The sequence below is a fragment of the Anabas testudineus genome, chromosome 19 (assembly GCF_900324465.2).
Source record: "Anabas testudineus chromosome 19, fAnaTes1.2, whole genome shotgun sequence".
NCBI lineage: Eukaryota > Metazoa > Chordata > Actinopteri > Anabantiformes > Anabantidae > Anabas > Anabas testudineus.
Genome location: NC_046628.1, coordinates 8,934,632 through 8,955,599, shown reverse-complemented (window position 1 = coordinate 8,955,599; position 20,968 = coordinate 8,934,632). Strand labels below are relative to the sequence as shown.

The following is a 20,968-nucleotide window of genomic DNA, read 5'->3' as shown; positions in this document are numbered from 1 at the left end:
ATTACAAAATTACTTCCGATTTATTTCATAATATGCTGATTTTCTTTTTATTGCTCAAACCATTGTACAAAAAGTGGCTAAGACCAGAGGTTTGAGGCTGAATTATGCAGGCTGCATCTGCTTCTAGCAGAAACCTCATTCTTACTACAAAAATGCTTCGATATCGGCTGCCACTTCTCCTTCAAGGCTACAATCCTGTGTACATTTATAGCACAAATGGAGACTTAACATAGGTTGTCACAGTTTTGTCACTGGCTGTGCCGTCTCAGATTCTTACTGTGGTGCCTCTACAGGATCATGTTGCTGAATTTTGTGTTGCAGGGAGCCTTGAGGTGTCCAATGTGACCTTGTTCCTACTATGCATAGTTCTATAGTAAACTATAGTTTGTAGATAACTGCGTCTAATCTAATTTTATGACTGCAACATGCACATCAGTCATAGTAATGAACCCAAAGATAGTGTCTTGGTTAGATAAGAGTGCTGAAAATAAGCAAGACACTGAAGATGTAGTATAAGAGTTCATCTTTCAGGTGATGCCAAATACTATACATACTATTTGATACAGCTACGCTGCCTTGAAATACTAAACGGTTTCATTTATGACTCTTATTATGAAACTCCAGAAGGATTTTGTTTATGTGCAGACATCCAATTAAACCCTGTCTTAAATTAAATCAAATCTGCTGCTGTTGTAGGAACGTAGAGTACATGTTGTATAGTAGTTTTGTGAAATCTAATCTCTGAAATAGGTGAAACTGTGTCAGTAACTTTATTGTAAGGTCGGCGGTGTGACCTGCAGTACTTTGGAACGAAGATGTGATGATGCTATCAGTAACACTGGACTATTCAATGTTACTAAGTAACTGTTTGATAGTAGTTATCAAAATAGCTTTTGAGTAATAGTACTACATTATCTATTGGAAAAAAATTCTTTTGAAGTGATTAACTTCATGAATGCAAGAAAAACAAAGTACTGAGCAGATCTTTGTATTTGTAGTCCATATGTGATGAAACTTCACATAATAATCTCCTGAAATTTAGTTAAATGTAAAAGAACAAAATTCCCAGTCACAGTCGCCATGAAAATAATAGTGAGTGATAAAAACGTATGTACAGTAGCACAGTTAGGGAAACCAAATGTAACAGTAAAAAAAATAAATCGCTCTACTTTAACTGACTCGCGACAGCGAAGTCACATGTGAACTCATCTCATCCAGTAAACCTAAGAGGATGCTCGGCATGACTCTGCAGACCTCGGGTTTCCCAGTAAAATGTCTTTGCCACTAAAATAACAGCGCTGCACATCAACCCATGAAGGCAACTTTTGATCAACGGGCTCGCTTTTCCTGTCGGCTCCCCTGCGGCTTATGTAGTGCAGCCCTAAGTGTGAGGAATGGTGTGAACAACCGGGAACCCACATGGATACTGATGACCCCGTGGAGTCAGATGTGTGTCCTCCAACATCACCTATGTCATTTTTTTAAATCAATATATGAGCATCAACTAAAGGTCCAACATTCTAAAATAAAAAAGCTGCAAAGCTGTCATGGTGCCACGTCCAGCAGCAGAGTGTCACCTGATCTATTTATATCGTGTGAGGAATTCTGGATTCAGAGACTCAGCTGCCACTTCTATTATTACTATTAGCTAATGCTGTAACAAGTACCTATCTAACACCAATGCTGTAACTCCTTTATCCATTGCCTTATTGCCCAGTACTAATTATGTCCTCACTGTCAGTTCCACACGTGACTAAACTGTATATTGTAGTGTAGAAAAAGTTTTCAGAATGTAAAGACTGCAAAGATTTATGGACTAAGTGATGCTGCAGTTTTAACCTGAACCCTGAACCCTGTGTTCCCTCACTCCATTATCTGCCCACAAATGGTCGGTGACCATCAAATGGAGAAGATACAATGTACAGTCCACAGGATCCGTCGTTAATGAGCCTGTCCTCCTGTAGGAAATGTGTCAGTCTTTCCCAGCTCCACATCTTTAAGTGACAACTATCGCCTTGTCGCTCCCACTTTGCTTGTGCCGTGCAAGTCAGCAGAGACAGACTGAGTTGCGTAAGATTGCTGAACCGCCGCAGCACTTAACACTTGTTCAGAACTGGGAACAGCCTGGCACGAGGGAGTGGCACGGCGGCTGGAGCTGGAGGTGCTGGGTGTCCCAGCTTACAGGGGTTTACTGCAGCAGTATTCCCTGCACTCACAGGCTACTGATACTTCAGCAATAGACAGAGGCGGAAGATGGAGGGGAGCGAGGGAGAAACCTTATCCTTCTGGGATATTGAGTTAAATGTCACTCCTCTGCCCTGAGGGAGACACTGACAGGCTAACCCCATCACAGCCCCTAAACCTCAGAGGTCAGAACGGCTGTACAACAGCTGAGGCCTGGAGAACGACTGGGTGAAACAGAGATGGGGACACTGGCAGTATAAATATTTTTTCAACATGTCCGGGAACAAAAAGTTCTTTTACTTGTAGACGTTGTGCAGACTGATAAAATTCCCTTTTTGACTTTTAACGTTCTTACAGTTCAGTTCACCCACACTTTATATTGGTGTGTAGACATCTCTCACTGTCATGAGTTTAACTATTTAACATCACACTAATCAATCTGGAGCACCACTGCAAACAAACTAATTTATTTTTATTAGTATACATTTCTATCCTAAATGAAACATTTTTCCCCAAATATCTTTAACATAAACGTTGAATTTACTGCACAGTGAACAGCTTTGTGCACAGTTTTTATAGTAAATGTTTCGACTTATTCAGTCTGAGGCTTTTTTGTGCTGTACTGAGCTTAATTCTGCTCGCTCTTAAAGTAAGCATTAAACTAAGTGCCTTCCTGCACTGCTGCTGGTTGTCACCCTCCTCTACATCATGGATAATTTACTGTACCTGCTGGGAATGCAATTGCCCCTCACTTGCAGCAGGTCACAGGGCCGAGTCAGTTGGTCACCAGCAGCTGACTGGAAACGTGAAAGCTGCCATAATAACATCTACCTATTTTAGAAATTCTCTGTGGGAGGGAAGCAGAATATATTTACTTGTTGAACTGTATAATGTAAAATTTGCCAGTCTATGATGTTCACATCATTCAAAGCAAATTGATCTGTGGCACTGCAGAAGACGGTGATACCAACACAAACTGCAGCATAAATGTGTCTCGTAGCTGTCAGATGCTGTGAGCAGTGGTCACTGCTGTTCTTACATGAACACCTGTCAGTTTATTGATTAGCAACAACAACTTGGATTCCTGCCTTCAAAAGCCTGCGAACCATCTAGCAACCTGTTTACTGGTGTTTACTGCTGTTAAAATAAGTAGTAAATCACCAGTCTGGGCTCAACGTTGTACTGTACAGTAATATACTAAACACTATGCAGTATATGAAAAGAAATGCTTATTTCTCTATTAGGTTCTGTGTATTCTTACTCATCAATAATTAATTCATTGTTCCAAATCTACCACGAGAGAACACTGCGCCTCACTGATTGACAGTTAGTTGAGGCTGAATCATCTATTGTACGTCTGCTCAAGCTGTGCAGTATCTCCTCGCTGCCTTCCTTTCCTCATAAAAAAAGAGAAATAAAACCTGATCCTTGTGTATCTGCAGGAGGGGCCTCTCTTCTGTGGTACGATAGTATGACACGCTGGCTATCATCTTGGCATGCCTGTCCCCGGGCCAGTCATTCCTCTACTATACACTCACTTTCTTCTCTCCTCTATTAAGGTTTATTAGCAGGTGTGATGTCCCTGTTGTTATTGGTGGTTACCGTCTCTGTAAAACTGTGGATAAACGTGATGCATCACAAAGTTCTTCAGGTTTAAGCTTGTTCTCTGTGATCGAGAACGTCATGTGACGTGTCATATTGCCAGTATTAAAATGTCACCTCATTTTGGTACTAAATTACCGGTCCTCCATCTCCCCTCTCCACTGTGTGAGACACAGGGTGAGTTCTCCTTGGCCCAGCCACCTTCCTCAGCAGATACCAGTTGAGCCGTCACTCAATGCACCCCCTTCTTTCTTGCCCCTTTCTGGACGCTCTCCTGTCTCACTCTCTCACCTTCTCCCTTCGTCTTATTCCACTGACCATGCATGTTCCAAAAACAGATCTCATTTTCATCCACGGCACAACCCCCCCTCCACGCACCCCCCTCAGCCCCTGCACCACTACTCTCTTGCATTGCCTCCTTTCCGAATCCAAGCCCTGTCCGCAGTTCCTGTCCAAGTCCACCGTCTCACCTCTCCATTGCTCCACCTCACCCCCCCCACCCACCACCTCCTCCCCCCACCATGTCCTCCCATGTTGGAATTTGGAGGCGTGTGTCAGTGGGGTGTCCACCAATCCTGATCTCTTTGCTGGTATAAAGCCCAGAGCATGTATGTGCTTATTCGCTCTTTCTGTCAGTCCAGCACTCCTGAATTGGAGGGCCACACTTTTAGTTGAGGGTGGTGGACCAAGGGTGAACACTGCAGAGAACAACAAAGAAGTAAAAGAGCGCGGATAGGCCAAAACTTTGTCTATCCAGAAAGGATGGAGAACGCACACACCAAGGCGCCGGCTGAATGCCTGGCTCACTTTGGGGTGAATGAGAACACCGGTCTCACTCCCGACCAGTTCAAGAAGAACCTGGACAAGTTTGGCTATAATGGTGAGAGTGTGGGCGTCAGGGATGGGGTGGGAAGCCTACTGAAACTTCACTGAGTTGTTTTCACAATCAAATTAGCCAAATTAGAGCAACTTTTGCTGCAGTAGTTTGTGGAAGTGTTTTCTAGAGCTGACACCAGAGGAGTTTCCACCAGTGGGGATGCTCCAGTCAGGCTTGGTTGAGATTTTGCATGCGATGCTTTTTTAGAAATGAGTTGCAACAGCTGGTAGAAATGCAGAGACACTGAGAAGCAGAGACTTTAAGGGCTTTGAAGAGCTATTTAAATATAGCCAAAGAAAATGGCTGCCGAGCGAGAGAGACAGGTGATGGCTCAAGATGCTTCCTGGGTAATATATGGGGCGGGCATCCACAGGAGAGGTGGATAATTTTAGGCTGGTCAAAAGGGGAGGTTTGTAGTTTGCTTACAGCTGCAATAAGAATACTAATCAATGACCAGTGGAATGTCAAATTAGACAACAAAGCCTCTTTAGTTTGGTGTTAAAGTTCAAATGCAGCTACATTCCTGTTTTCATGCTGATGTGTCTGTGGCCTTTCAGTGCAACTCGAAACATAACGTTTTATTTTGTTTACTAAGCCAAAAAACACTTTTTTCATAAGGCCTAGACTGGAAATGAAAGGGCCTGATCCAATATCTACTATACAGCTGGCTGTCATTCACCACACAGGGAATTTTAAAAAGGAGGAAGTCATGGAATAACCAGTGGTCATCATTATTGTCATTTACCATGAAGTGTAGTTATTCTTGATGTTTGATCTCAATTTTAACCAACCATCTTTTGTTTCTGTCATTCTGCGTCCATGCCACCAACTCTCTCCTACTTCATCTCTGTGTCCAACTCCAGAGCTGCCTGCTGAGGAGGGTAAGTGCCAGCCACAATTATAAAATGACCATTAGAACTTCAAGACACCCAATTTGACCCAGGTGGGTCGTAATTACTCTGAAATTACTCTGGCATTTTGATTGTTTAATTCCCACACTGATGAAAGGCCACTTGTCACTTAGCCCCATTATTGTGGACTTTACGTACTTTTACTTTCCACACAAATGACCTGTCACTTGCATATTTTAGTTGTTACATATATATGTGATGATAATTATCATTTAATTAATTATTTTTTCTTTTTTTTTTTTTTGTTCTCATTTAGGTAAGAGCATCTGGGAGCTGGTCATTGAGCAGTTCGAGGACTTGCTTGTCAGGATCCTGCTTCTGGCTGCCTGTATCTCTTTTGTAAGTGTTAGATGTTTTTAATCATGTGCGTCATTAAAATGTCACAATGTTTTTTTAAATTCAAACAAGAGTAGTAGGGTTTGTAGCAGACATAATAGCATAATTGTCTGGGGTTTTTTGCATACTTGTATAATATTCATTTACAAGAAAAAACAAGTCTGGCTATTTTCTCACTTTTATGTTTTTGGCATAATAATTTCTGGACCTTCTTGTCCTCCTGACTTGACAGTTAACTTTAAAACCCTTCACAGTAACACAATAAAGAAGCACGTGTGTAGTTGATCATGTATGTCTGGCCACTTCAAGACAACTTATCCCCCTCAAAGTCCCTCCACCCGTGCATGTATTTTTGAGGACGACAACTTGAGAGGAGGGAGACAAATTGCGAAGGCTTGTAGGAGGTGTATTAATTCCTTTGCCCAGCTTTCACCCCTTACGGCAGCTGTCATGATGGCCTTAGAAGGCGAATATTGAGGAGCTAGTGAGAGATGGGGGTCAGGGAAGTATAGGGGGGCTGAAGGGTAAGGGTTTATTTTAAGTAAGCCCCAAGCTGAGGAGAGAAACTGAATCCTTCGGGAAAGGTCAGGTCTGAAGGAAGGAACGACGGGCCATCACAGACTGAGAGTTGAAGTATGAAGGAGCAAGACGTTATGGGACACTGAGATCAAATTAATAACAATTACGTAATCATATTATGACATACAAAAATGGCCTGCATAATTGAGGTTAAAAATATTATACACACATATGTGATGCCTTAATGGTGGCCTTCGCATTCTTTAAGAATGTATTCTCCTATTCAGACATACATATTATTTACACCAGTGAGGAGACTGGTGTATAATTCAAGTGCAGTCAAAATGTTGAAATTCTGTTAATAAGCTATTCAGTTAGGGTTAGGGTTAGGGTTGTACGGTATGTACAGCGGAGCAGCATAGCCTGCTGAATTCTACACTAACTTACTCTTTATCAATGACCTCAGGTGCTGGCTTGGTTTGAGGAAGGTGAGGAGACCGTCACTGCCTTCGTGGAACCCTTCGTCATCCTGCTTATCCTCATCGCTAATGCTGTTGTTGGAGTGTGGCAGGTCAGTGATGAGGCCCCGCACATTGGGCAATAACACATATCCATTGCAGTACATGAGGTCTAGTTACTGTCATGTTTCCTCACAAGACGTGGTTGCTCAACTGAAAGATAAAAAAATCAGAGTTCGCTTAAACTTATACGTGGTAATATACCAAACCTTGATCACACATTTTATTATTTCTATAAAGGTATTTTCAGATTTGCAGACATCATGTCCAGTTTATCTTTTGACAGCAGGCAATGGATGATTCACAAGAGCCATGCTCTTCTCCATGGCTGCCATTAAGTAATTGGCACTGCTGTCAGGCATCAGTCACTGTGGGAACATTGCTGTTATCACATCCCCACCAAGTGTTGAAATCAGCTGCTTCCCTGCTGCTTTTCTCATTAAAAACAAAACTGACTATAGCAACTTGGTATTAGATCTGTGTTGGTTGAAATTGTATCCCTTCAAATATTATCTGTGAAGACAGTATGCTCCTCTGCTCTAGTCCCTCAGTTCAACGATGCAAATCACACAGAAATCTATATTTATATTTTCATAGAACAACAATAAAAATCAGCCATATGTAAAGTTCATTAGCTTTGGTTCAAGTAGTTCATTTGACCTACTCATGTGTCATCAGTAGGGTTGTGTATCAGTATTAGCTCAGAGCCTCTTGGAGGACATTCCCAGTGGTAGATCAAGGACAAAAACAAGCATAGTTTACATCCAAACAACGATAAACAAGCATGTTAACCTCCACGTAGTCATGGTGTGCATCACGCCCAATCACATGGAACACTTATATTTTATAAGTGTATTTTAATGTTGTTTTTCTTAAGTGTCCTTTGCTTAATCATCTTCTCTGCTTAATTGTCTTTGTGTGGCTCAGGAGCGTAATGCTGAAAGTGCCATTGAGGCTCTCAAGGAGTACGAGCCTGAGATGGGCAAGGTTTACCGTTCTGACAGAAAGAGTGTGCAGAGGATTAAGGCCAGAGAAATTGTCCCTGGAGACATTGTGGAGGTGTCCGGTAAGAAATGTCTAAATTGTCCATTAGTTGTCACCAGCTGTTAATTAGTATTAAAGACAGTCTTTTAACATTTGTGTTGGGGGAATACTATCCACGTTAATCACTGTATGCCATGGTAGATAGTCTCCACTGTCAAATTACAATATAGATGTGTAAATGTGCACCACACAGTCGGTCAGTCACTTACTTACTGTACATATCTGTTGAAGGAAGTAAAGGCAGACACAAAATGCAGGATATGTGTGACTGGTAAAGGCAGATGCCTTATGTCTTTTTAAGGCAATGTGAGTGAGGCAGGATGGAGTAGCACTGCTGTGAAAACATGCTGACTGAGGGAAAACAAAATGAGTATAAATACCCTCACTAGCACCTGCCACACCTCTTCTCTCCCCCCCCTACCATTGCCTACTTCTGTTCATTTGTCAGTGTACACCTGTTGCCTTTGGGGCTAGCTGCCCCCCTGTCCCACCCCCTCCTCCTACGTGTAGTTCATTCACATTGGGCCACATATGTGTCATTTCATAGAGTCTGTGGATTTAGCATAAAAATGAAGCATTTAGCATATATACTGTACTTGAGATTAAGCTAATTAAGATTAATTAATAGATTAAACCTCCTGTCCACACACTCATTTGCAAATACACACAGTTACCACAGCAGATTTAGTTCCTTCGAATGTCATTAAAAACAATATTTCTCCAAATAAATCTAAGAAATAATGATAATTTATTTTAATCATGGTTGATCTGTGCTTCCCACAGTCGGTGACAAAGTCCCCGCCGACATCAGGATTGTTTCCATCAAGTCCACCACCCTGCGTGTTGATCAGTCCATCCTTACTGGTGAGAAAAAATTAATAAAACTTTAATCTGTCAGTGTGTGTATTTCTTTTTGCCCTATCATTGCCAGGTTTGAGTAAACTTTCTGTTTTCCCTCTCAGGTGAGTCCGTCAGTGTGATCAAGCACACTGACCCTGTTCCTGACCCTAGAGCTGTCAACCAGGACAAGAAGAACATGCTTTTCTCTGTAAGTGCTTGCAGACATCAGTTATTTATGTTTTAAGCTTGTATCTGTCACTCTTTGCTTATTTTTCCTACCTTGACCTGATTTTATATCTTCCTCCTTTTCTCTCCTCCATAGGGTACTAATATTGCTGCTGGCAAGGCCATCGGTGTGGCTGTGGCTACTGGCGTCTCCACTGAGATCGGTAAGATCCGTGACCAGATGGCTGCCACCGAGCAGGAGAAGACTCCCCTGCAGGCCAAGCTTGACGAGTTTGGTGAGCAGCTGTCTAAGGTTATCTCCCTGATCTGCGTGGCTGTCTGGGCCATTAACATTGGTCACTTCAACGACCCCGTCCACGGAGGTTCATGGATCCGCGGGGCTGTCTACTACTTCAAGATTGCCGTCGCTCTGGCTGTGGCTGCCATCCCTGAGGGTGAGAGAGGAGAATATGAATGTTAAAAAAAGGAAGAGCAGGCCTGTGTGTATGTTTCTCCTCCACTGCTTGCTTGTCACACTCAAAGTTTCCACCAATTTCTCTCAGGTCTGCCCGCTGTCATCACCACCTGCCTGGCTCTTGGTACTCGCCGTATGGCCAAGAAGAACGCCATTGTCAGAAGCCTGCCCTCTGTGGAGACCCTGGGCTGCACCTCTGTCATCTGCTCCGATAAGACTGGCACCCTCACCACCAACCAGATGTGTGTGACCAAGGTGGGTAGCAAATTGTACCTAACGTAGTCAGTTTGTCTACAACGTGACGCTACTTACATAAAATAAAACCATCTTTGTTTCCTCGTCCACAGATGTTCATTGTCAAGACTGTTGATGGAGACCATGTTGACCTTGATGCCTTTGACATCTCTGGCTCCAAGTACACCCCAGAAGGCGAGGTGTAAGTTGGTTTCCCGAACCATCTGTCATCATTCAAACTCGCAGGTATCACTGAAGTGTACATAAACCATCTCCCATTTATTTATATTTCCTTCTTTGTCCATCAGTACCCAGGGAGGTGCCAAGGTAGTCTGCAGTGCATACGACGGTCTTGTTGAGCTGTCTACCATCTGCGCCCTGTGCAATGACTCCTCTCTCGACTACAACGAGGTAAAATCATGAAGTAGTGCCGTTTATTTACTACCGTACACACTTCACAGTCTTAATCAGTTTAACAAATTCTCTCCATCACCTGTCTTTTCTCCAGTCCAAGAAGATCTATGAGAAGGTCGGTGAGGCTACTGAGACTGCCCTGTGCTGCCTTGTTGAGAAGATGAACGTGTTCAACTCCAACGTGAAGAACCTGTCAAGAATTGAGAGAGCCAACGCCTGCTGCACTGTAAGTGGCTTCTTGCCATTAGCCGCATTCAGGAAAGTACACATTTTAATTGTTATTTCAGATAACCGCAAATAACTGAAGGTTAATTATATGAAATTGTTTTAATTAATTCCACCATGTAGCTAGGGATGACTGACTATCTACTACAAACTGTATCCTCCAACAGGTGATCAAGCAGCTCATGAGGAAGAACTTCACTCTGGAGTTCTCCCGTGACAGGAAGTCCATGTCCGTGTACTGCACCCCCTCTAAGGGTGATGGTGGTCCCAAGATGTTTGTGAAGGTCAGTTATCTCTCTCTCTTGCACTCGCACCGCACACAACACAACAGTAAATAATCAATCTGTTTTCTCCACAGGGTGCCCCCGAGGGTGTGATTGAGAGGTGTGCATATGTGCGTGTTGGCACCACCCGTGTCCCCCTGACCAATGCCATCAAGGAAAAGATCATGGCTGTTATCAGAGACTGGGGTACTGGACGTGACACCCTGCGTTGTCTGGCCCTGGCCACCCGTGACACCCCACTGAAGCTGGAGGAGATGAACCTCGAGGACTCAACCAAGTTTGCCGATTACGAGGTGAGAACTCAGCAACCCGATGAACTTGATACTGAGGCTGTGTAATACATCTGTGACTACATCAAAAATCTCTTTCCTCAGACTGACCTGACCTTTGTTGGCTGCGTGGGTATGCTGGATCCCCCTCGTAAGGAGGTCACTGGCTCCATTGAGCTGTGCAGAGCTGCTGGAATCCGCGTTATCATGATCACTGGTTAGCATTTTAGATGGAAGGAATTATCAATATGTGCTGTGATGTGTTCTGTTTATACAAATTCACCTCTGTCACAGTTTCATTAAGCTGGCAAAAGTTGCTATTTTGAGTTTGTTTCTACAGAAAAAAATTTATTCTACAAGTGTTTTGTATTTCACTCAGCCAAATCTCCATGTTGTTAGGTGACAACAAGGGAACCGCTATCGCCATCTGCCGTCGCATTGGCATCTTCTCTGAGGATGAGGATGTCTCTGGCAGGGCCTACACTGGCCGTGAGTTTGATGATCTGCCCATCCACGAACAGGCTGAAGCTGTGCGCAGGGCTTGCTGCTTTGCCCGTGTGGAGCCATCCCACAAGTCCAAGATTGTGGAGTTCCTGCAAGGATTTGATGACATTACTGCTATGGTAGGAGCTCGGCAAATAACACACATTTTGAATCGTTCAGCTGTCCCGTTGGTAGTTTATGCCAGGATTTTCAGCCGTGTAGTGGTTTTAACTTGTCCTTCTTCTCCCCTCGCCCTAGACTGGTGATGGTGTGAACGATGCCCCTGCCCTGAAGAAGGCCGAGATTGGCATCGCCATGGGCTCTGGCACTGCCGTTGCCAAGTCTGCCTCTGAGATGGTCCTGGCTGACGACAACTTCTCTTCCATTGTGGCTGCTGTTGAGGAGGGCAGAGCTATCTACAACAACATGAAGCAGTTCATCCGCTACCTCATTTCCTCCAACGTTGGTGAGGTCGTCTGGTGAGTAAAACGTGGAACGCACACTCTGATCTACTCCTGAATGCCGTAGTTCAGCCATACTCTCTGTGTCTGCCTAAGCTCAATGTTCTTTCTTGGCTCTCTTAGTATCTTCCTGACTGCTGCTCTGGGTCTGCCTGAGGCTCTGATCCCTGTCCAGCTGCTGTGGGTCAACCTGGTGACTGATGGTCTGCCTGCCACCGCTCTGGGCTTCAACCCCCCTGATCTGGACATCATGGGCAAGCCCCCACGTTCCCCCAAGGAGCCCCTGATCTCTGGCTGGCTGTTCTTCAGATACATGGCTATTGGTGGTAAGTAGGACCCCCCCTCATTGTGTTTGAAATGTGTTTGAGTGCAGGAAAAGCACTCACCTACACTTACGCTGTTCTCTTTGCCTAACAGGATACGTCGGTGCCGCCACTGTTGGTGGTGCTGCCTGGTGGTTCCTGTACGATCAGACTGGCCCTGGTGTCACCTACTACCAGCTGGTAAGTGATTGTCTCTCCTCCGTGTTGTGTTCTGCAAACTCCGATACTGACCTTGTCTCTCGTCTGTGCAGTCTCACTTCATGCAGTGCCACGAGGAGAACGAGGACTTTGCTGGACTTGACTGTGAGATCTTTGAGGCTGCTCCTCCCATGACCATGGCTCTGTCTGTGCTTGTCACCATTGAGATGTGCAACGCTCTCAACAGGTAATGCTTCAAATGTGTTGGAATTCGATTTTACAGATAGCACAGTTTCAACCTTAATTAACTCCAGTGTTTTCATTGAGACAACACAGATGTTTAATCTCATAATATATTCTTTTTCAAGCTTGTCTGAGAACCAGTCTCTGGTGCGCATGCCCCCATGGAGCAACTTCTGGCTGCTTGCTGCCATGACCCTCTCCATGTCCCTGCACTTCATGATCATCTATGTTGACCCTCTGCCTGTAAGTCTACATTATCTCTAGATTAAAATCTGTATGTGCAGAAATTCATTTGAATTAGTTGGAGTTGTTCTCCGATGTGGTTTCCCACAGGTTTTGACTGCACTTCTTTTGCCCCACAGATGATCTTCAAGTTGACCCATCTGTCCACTGAACAGTGGCTGATGGTCCTAAAGCTTTCCTTCCCAGTCATCCTCATTGATGAGGTGCTGAAGTTCGTTGCCCGCAACTACGTTGAGGGTAAGTAGTGTTTCGTTTTTTTTGTACATTCACTCTAACATATTAAATACAGAAATACTATATGTATTACTTCCTAAAATAACAGATCATTTACACTGTCGTTGTGTATTCATTTTTTTACATTAACATTTTTTTATGTTAACAAAGTTCAGTCCCTCTTCCTTGTTCTGTCATTTAATTTCTCTCACCTCATCTCTTTATTTATTTACCAGTTCATTCTAAATTTAACTGCCTGATCTTTATTATTTCTCTGTCTCTTCTCTCTCTTCATCATTAACTTACTTACCTTCTTTTTGTTTCCAGCATAAATTCAGTCAACCCACCACCATTAGCCTGTAATTAAAGCAAGGTATTCCACAGCTTGTAGTAGCTAGTGGCTATTGCCATGCTCATATCTGTATTTTTTGTGTATGTTCCTGCACATATGCCTGCAGTTTCACTGCTTATTATGTGGAACTCTGGGATCTCCTTGTTAATGAAGGACATAAATGAAACAAATCATTTTAGATCACAAATGTTACAAATTTGGCAAGGTGGCATGATGACTTCTGTATGGGGAGATCCCTAAGGGCTGCTATATGTTTCTGATATCCACTTTTGAGCTCTCTGTTTCTGGTGTCATAAGAGCTCGTGACATGGCTCTACAGGTGAGTTAATCCCCTGTGACTTGCTGCTGTCAGCATCAGCACCGCGGCTCGTAGTGCCTGCTCTGCTACCACTCCTGAAAAGAGTGTTTTAACACTCCCACTGAGCATTTATAAGCAGCAGATAAACACTTAATAAATCTTTTTTTTTCTTTTTTCTAAGACATTACAATGCAATAGGAAGCTGATATAAGGCATATTAGTGTTTTTTTATATAGATCTCAATGATAATAATCTCAATGATCTTAATTATTGATAGGAGAATTCATAACAATAATATTATTACAATGGTGGTAAAATGGGATAGGCTCCAGCACTCCCGTGATGCTTAAGACATTGGACAGGTGTTTAAGAAAATGGATGGATGGATATTAATAAATGCTTAAACTGCAACTAGTTACAGTATAATGTAGTCATAGATCAATGTTTAAAGTATGCGAACGTTTCATTTCTTTTAATTGATTCTCAAACATTCAACACATACACACATACATATGATATCATTCTGTGCTGGGTTGGGGACTAGGATTCAATTAATTATTTTAAGATTCATTTGCTTCTTCAGTGGCTTTCTGTGGGAGAATCTTGTCATGTTTCTCGGTACCACTGCAGGACAGCTGGGGATTTGCTAACAGTAAAAGCTTTGCTGCTGAAGCATTCTCTCTGGGAGCGGGGCCACAGTACTCAGAGAAAGTCCCAGAAAGAACCATGCAGCTTGTATCTTGACTTGTACAATTACAATTATGTTTTTTAAGGTGACTCTGATTAACAAAATCAGAGTCTTTGGAAAATACTTTTCTTCTTGGAGACACATGTCTATGATTATAACTCAGTTTCTGCCTTATTACATTTTTCACAAAAGTCTATTTGTGTTGCTGACAAAAAACATCCTTCTCCTCTCTAATACATCTGTTTTCTTTTCAGTATCTGCAGAAATTAAATAGAGATGTAGAAGAAGGGGATCTTAGGAGTTGGAGAGAAAGAAGCGGAGGAGAGAGAGCAGAAGATCACAACCAAAGAGGGGAGCCATAGTGAGCCAACCAGAAGGGAGAGGAGAAAACACAGGAAAACATATAAAAAACAAACAATAAAACATAAAAAAAACTACATAAAAATAGCCTCTATAAGGAGATTGAATTTAAAAGGGACATATCCCTACAGATAAAGTATTAAAATATTTAAGATTTTATTCTAAGAAATAAAGTATGTATTAAAAGTGTTTTTTTGTTAAACTTGGACATTGTCAGCTGTTTTTGTGTCCTCTGTCCATTTTCATATGACTGACTTTCCAGCTCATTACTCTTATCCTAGTCTTTGTTGCTCGTGTCTCGTGCAGCCTGCCTGCTTTGTCTGGCTCTGTACAGTGTGGTGTAGAGTTGCAAAATGACTTCATATGGGCAGAAAAACTATGTCTCTAGCTGCCAGCGCTCTCTATAGGCTCCATGCAGTCAGCGGACTCTGTTGGAGGTCTCATGACACTCAGTCACAACACTTTTGGTCTTATATATTGTTTACGTGATAAGCTGCAATAAAGTGATGATTACAAACTCATGCACTTGTATTGTGAAGCACATTTTTATTGATCCTTTTTACATATATTTGAAGAATTTCCTTTGTATAGACATATACGTACAGTGACTACAGATTTGAGGATTAATTCAAACATGTTTTGCTTTTTAATTATTGTTGTTATTTTTAGCTCATGCCAAATTATCATTCTGATAGTGTTTCTACCGTTTGCGTGCAGCACAGTGTCAGCTAATCAATCCTGGGTAATCATCCATTAGATGAGGGTCCTGAATGGGATGTTGACATCCTTCATTTGCTTTTTATAATCTTCATCAAATATTTTTGATTGTTCCGGTGTGAAATGGTTCCTCCAGTCACCCACTTCACCTGTTTATAAAGGAAATGCAGAAGGGAATACAGTTGTGTTAGTTATGTACATAAATAGCCACAGAGCCGTGTACATTATTTCTCCTAACTTTGAAAAAATTCAGTTCATACTAAAGAAGAGGAGCACCAAGATTCATGGTGTTATGAAAACAGACTTTGGCAGCAATGTAAAAAGCAAATCTTTAAACTAAAGAGCCCAAAAGGACCTTTTAAATCTTAATCTTTAAAGAAGAAAGTAAAAAACCAAACTTGTCATGTCGCCTAATGTTACCCGCAAGAGGAACAAAGACATTTTTATTCAGATTGAGCTTTTATTCAGATCATTAGTAGATGTGGGTCCATGTAAAGACACCTGGTGCGTTCATGATATTGTATTCCCCCTCTGTAATCACTCTAAAACCAGGGTCTTTAGGGTTGCTACATCCCCTACCTGCACTTTCTTTATTACTTTGAACAACAATCCTGCTTCTTTGAGACAGAGAGCAGAGTGATTCACCTTTTCTCATGAAGGGAGAGATGGATTGATCGAAAACAGGTGGTGGGACACAGGAATAGTTGGTCATCGGGTTCTCCTTCATTTTCTTAAAGGTTGTGAGCTCCACGATTCGACTGATGACCTCGTCAGAGACGGACAGGTCCAAGTACCTCATAATACGCTCCACTTCGCGCCGAGGATTCTGGGGGAATAAATATGACGGTAAGAATTAGAGGATACTGTCTACATATTCCCAATTTTTACTACAAATGTACCACACAGTCTGATAATACTGGCTCCATATGTTAAAGAGGCTCCATATGTCCTGCTTACCTCCTTCATGTCCTCATAGAAGAGGTAAAGGATGTTCTTCTTCTCTCTCTCCTCCCAGTAACCTTTCACATGGTCATACCAAGAGCCCCATGACACTGTAGAGACAACAGTCACTGATAAAAGTGCTGATGCCAAATGGGACTATTTAGCACAGGGCAACAATTTACTTGAGTGTAATTAGTGGCAGCCTGATCGCAGGGATCATTCCCAGTAACATGCTGTTGTTTGATTAGACCCCAGGCCACTTTCTCAATGTTTTTATTACTATATTATTAATAGTAGAAGGAGGGTAGATCGATGAATTATTGAAAGACATGGACTATTAGAAAGGGTCAAAGATCAATATTTATTATTGTACATTTGATGTTTTGTTTAGTGACTAAATTATTTTCTATCCACTACGAGGCAAGTTTACAGGTAAAACCAAATTTAAATCCATTAATTACAAAACGCTAACACTCATCTTAACAGTTGTCATTAAAACAAGAAGCTGATCAGACCCACTTAATTAGCCAATGTCTGTTTCTGACATTCAGTCATAATGTGGTTCGTCCTTTTCCAAAAGCTACATGGAGCTGAAAACACAGCAAGTGTCTTAGTGGAGGAGGATATTAATAATTGTTCTTATTTGTTCTAACTAATCTATTAAGCATATGAAATGATAATGTTAACTCTACATTTAATAAAGCCACTGACAGTTGAGAAGCCCACAACAAAAATCTGTCAGTAAAAGTGGATGTAATAACTGTTTTACATGCTTACGTTATAATTAACCTAAAGAATAGAAAAATATTCTTTATATTCTTTATAAAAATATTCTTTCAGAGAAGTATTTTCTTTTTCCGTGTGGTGCAGTTTTGCAGAGTATTACTATTCTTGTCATGGTCACAGAAGCTGTTTAAACTAAGAACATTAATTATTCTAAAGTGTCAGCAATTGGAGATGTCCCAAGAAACTTTTGCAGAATTTTAACTTTGTACAGTTCCTAAAAACCTGCAGGCAACTAAAGAGGCTGATTGAGTCTTGGTCAAGATAACCCACAACTATTATGTGATGGTCGTTTCTTGGCTCGGCAAACAGAAATAATCAAATTACCTTTGATTCAAGGTAAGGTGACACTGAGGAATGTGATTTAATCTGCTTACACTCTCCTCTCATGAACTTCTGAATGTAGCCCTCCCAGGGCCCCGGTTCAGGCTGGGTCAGGTTCATACAATCAAAGTAGTAGTAGCTCACCAGGTTGTCCTTGGCGTTGCGTGCAACGTAGATAGTCTTTACACATAAAAAAGCAATTCAGAATACAGAGACTAGGTTATTGCATTGCATTGTACTGTTAACCTCTTACCCCTTTTTATGTGCATTGTATCATGAACCTTTAACCTTGTAACCCAGCACTTACTGTTCACACTAAAGCAATAAAATACACTGCAGGAATTTGGTTTTACCTTGCACTTGTTTTCCCAAAATCCAGAAGGAACCAGGTGAAAAGGAAGATGTGTCTTGATCATTCTTGGAGGATCCATGTTCTTCAGCAGTTCAAGACCTGAGACATGAATATAGGAAGATAGATAGGTACATCTGAAAGAGCTGAAACATACTTTTGATCCATCCTATCTGATTCAACTAAAATTGAGCTATAATCTATTATGTTGAACCAAAATAAAGTGAACTTTAAATGTCTTCACTGACACCCACAAAAACAAAAAGATCCTAAATTTAGGGCCTTTATATTCTTGGTATTGTTTATTTTGTTCTAAATGCTGTATATTTTTTAAGCCATCTGCAATGAAACTGTATTTTGACATCTGTCAAACTTTGAAGAAAAAAACATTAAAACTGATTCAGAATCCCAGGTTTTATGCAAAGAAACACGTTTGGTTTTAGTAAAAACTTGTGGACACAAAGTGTTTTTGAATGGGATAGTTTAGCTATAGCTACAAATGAAAATAGCTGGAAAACAACACAAAACATGTGGAATCCAATTACACACTTAACCAGTCTCAACCAGAGAAAGTAACACCCACCTGAAGGAATGGGTGGTGGAGCACAGATCTCTAGGAAAGGGCTGCGAACGGGTGTGGGCGCTCGTTTGCAGGCCTCGGCATCTCCGTTGTGAATAAGCAGGTCAACTATCTCCTGGGTCCATGTGGTGCCTGCGTTTTATGTCACAAAAAAAAACCAAAACAAAACATAAAAACTATTTGATGAAAAGGACTTTTTCTACTTGGGGAATCTCATAAGTTTGAGAAGAAATACAATGTAACCCCCTCACCAACCTCCAGTCCTTGAACTACACACAATGTCATGTTAATTTTTCTAAATTCCTCTTTGTCACGTATTCCTCTTCATGTAACAAGAAACAAAATTTTACTTCAAAACTGTAACATATTCAACAACGTCAGCCGGGGAAATCAGGTTTTGCCTTTCTACTGTAGAAACAGTGTGGGATGTTGGTTTAGAGTGGCTACTGATTTGCCACTAAATTTATGTACTTTTAATTTCTATGATAATACTCTATGATATTCATATGATACATAAAGATCAGCAGACATCAGATAAAGCAGATTATCTATTAGAAATGTTTAGTATGAATTTAGGTTCATCCAGCATCCAGAAGCTGTTTGAGTACCTGCTTTGGGGTAGGTGGCGATGAGGAGGTCCGACGGGTCAGGACAGAAAGCCGAGATGGAGTCCCAGTTGTTGGCAATGTAGCTCATGAGAGGAACTCCTTTGATTGGGATGAGAGGGTAACGAGAGATGGAAGCACTAGCCTTCAGAATCGCCTCTTTGTAGGACAAATCTTCTTCCTTTGCCATGACTGACACTGGTAAATGTTTACTTAAAGAAATCAAGAAGCAGAAGCCAAAATTCAACTGTCAAATTTCTTCAAACAGGCCAGGTGGTGTTTCTAGCAGCTCCTCTCTCGGGTGGCTTTTGGTTCTTTTGTCAAACAATCACAGCTGACTTGCTTTTGTCCAACTGTCTTCAAACCTCTTCCTGGTTGATTGTCAAGCCCACAGTCTTGACTTCTCGTTTTTTTCCATTAAATTCTTCTGGTCTTCAGGTTAAATCCACTCCAACATCTGAAACCAAAATCAAGAATCTCTCAGTAGGTTCTCCCAGCTAAATGATTTAGTCACTCTGAAATGTTTCTCTCCACTCTCCTTCTATCTTTACAGTCTGACTCTCTGAGTGCTTGTACCTTGTGCTTGTAAGTTCTTATCTGTCTGTGATCACAGACCTACACTACAGAGCCCTTATGTAATATTTCCAGTTACGTATGAAATCCACTTTTGTTCACAACGCTACCTTCACTTCCTCTGTAATTTGAGGAGGGGACAAGGGAGGGTCTTAAAAGTGCTCTACAGCCAGGGACACACACAAAGAGTACAAAAGAGGTGGATTGACCATTTTATCTTAACAGATCAAGAAGCTGTTATGTTTAAACTGCATTCTGTCTGTCCTGTTACTTGCATTTTAAAAAAAAAGAAAACAACAGTTGTGTCTCAGCAAGATGCCGATAATATTTCTTACAAATAAAATGAAGTTTGACTGGTTTTCTAAGGGACTGAACAATGTATTGACTCTCTGCAGCTGAAACACACCTTTGGACCCACTTAAGTAAACAGAATTATGGCCCAATCGCGGTAAAAGATGGTTGACAAAGGTCTGTTATTCTCATCTGAGCTTTTAGGTGTGGTGTAGAAAATTAGCCATGTGGTTTGCAGGGTAATAACTTGTTTATCTTGAGAGTGCTGTAGATTCAGCTAGCAGCTATTTAAAATACACATTACAGGATTTCTACACTTAATATATTTTTCAATATACTGTGAATAAGCTCAGCTCAGCAGCTGCCTGGGGCATTCGACAAAGGACAGAGTGTGGTGTGGGAAATACAGTTTTTGAATAACTGTTTTCAATTACAACAACTTAAAACCAGAATGTTGTAACTTCAAACAGTAGTTTGCTTTTCTGTTGTTGGTTTTCCGCATAGATAAAGAAAGTGAACACAAAAGAAAAACACATCGCTCCAGACAAGTGTACTATTGTTTAATGTGAGTTTATGATTTCATGCTTAATCTAATTTTCTTTTAGGCGAGGTTTAGATTGCAGGTTACAAAATACTGTTGCAATAATCATGCTGGACTGAGCTGTAACTAAACACTAAATATTCTGCCAGAAAGAACAGAGGAAGTTGTGAGGCCATGCTGACAGGATGTTTTCACAAGAACATGAAGAATGACACAGTGGGACAAGAAAAGGCATTAGGGATACAGTCCACTTTTCTTCACTGATATTTTGCTTTTGCCTCTAGAAGCTGAAGTATAGTATGGTACATCTTACAATAAAAGACACGTTTAAACTAATCCCCAAAACTCTCATGCTTGCTATGGTGAACAGTCTGTGTTAATGGCAGCACCTAACATTAGTAGGTTTATTCTGTTACCTTTGTAGTTTTTTTTTATGTAAAGATGTTCCTCACAAAATAACACACATCACCGTAAAAGAAAGACAAGCTGACGTCATGACAAAGCTCACTACCTAGTTTCAAAGACTTTTAGTTAGGTAGCATCTAATGCTGTGACTTAAAAGCT

General features: G+C 41.5%; 2 protein-coding genes across 4 annotated transcripts; one reads left to right on the top strand and one right to left on the bottom strand.

Moving 5' to 3' along the window:
* Nucleotides 1–4,395: 4,395 nt before the first annotated feature.
* atp2a1l (ATPase sarcoplasmic/endoplasmic reticulum Ca2+ transporting 1, like) lies at nt 4,396–15,059 on the top strand. Of its 2 annotated transcripts, XM_026351338.1 has the most exons (24): nt 4,396–4,666; nt 5,527–5,544; nt 5,831–5,913; nt 6,896–7,000; nt 7,875–8,013; nt 8,775–8,855; nt 8,954–9,039; nt 9,154–9,451; nt 9,560–9,726; nt 9,819–9,907; nt 10,014–10,116; nt 10,214–10,345; nt 10,512–10,628; nt 10,703–10,921; nt 11,003–11,114; nt 11,297–11,520; nt 11,639–11,859; nt 11,965–12,167; nt 12,259–12,344; nt 12,416–12,549; nt 12,671–12,788; nt 12,908–13,025; nt 13,329–13,374; nt 14,594–15,059. In XM_026351338.1, the coding sequence occupies exons 1-23, from the start codon at nt 4,549–4,551 to the stop codon at nt 13,331–13,333; spliced, it is 2,976 nt and encodes a 991-aa protein (XP_026207123.1). In that variant the 5' UTR covers nt 4,396–4,548; the 3' UTR covers nt 13,334–13,374; nt 14,594–15,059. The 2 variants fall into 2 exon arrangements, with proteins under 2 accessions (XP_026207123.1, XP_026207122.1); XM_026351337.1 differs by lacking the exon at nt 13,329–13,374.
* Nucleotides 14,935–19,693, bottom strand: sult1st6 (sulfotransferase family 1, cytosolic sulfotransferase 6). Of its 2 annotated transcripts, XM_026351341.1 has the most exons (8): nt 19,576–19,693; nt 19,003–19,456; nt 18,398–18,526; nt 17,819–17,916; nt 17,519–17,645; nt 16,374–16,468; nt 16,062–16,242; nt 14,935–15,565 (listed from the first exon to the last, which is right to left on the bottom strand). In XM_026351341.1, exons 2-8 carry the CDS (start codon nt 19,187–19,189, stop codon nt 15,453–15,455), a joined length of 930 nt encoding a protein of 309 aa, XP_026207126.1. In that variant the 5' UTR covers nt 19,190–19,456; nt 19,576–19,693; the 3' UTR covers nt 14,935–15,452. The 2 variants fall into 2 exon arrangements, with proteins under 2 accessions (XP_026207126.1, XP_026207125.1); XM_026351340.1 differs by having other exon boundaries at nt 19,003–19,671.
* Between the last annotated feature and the right edge of the window lie 1,275 nt (nt 19,694–20,968).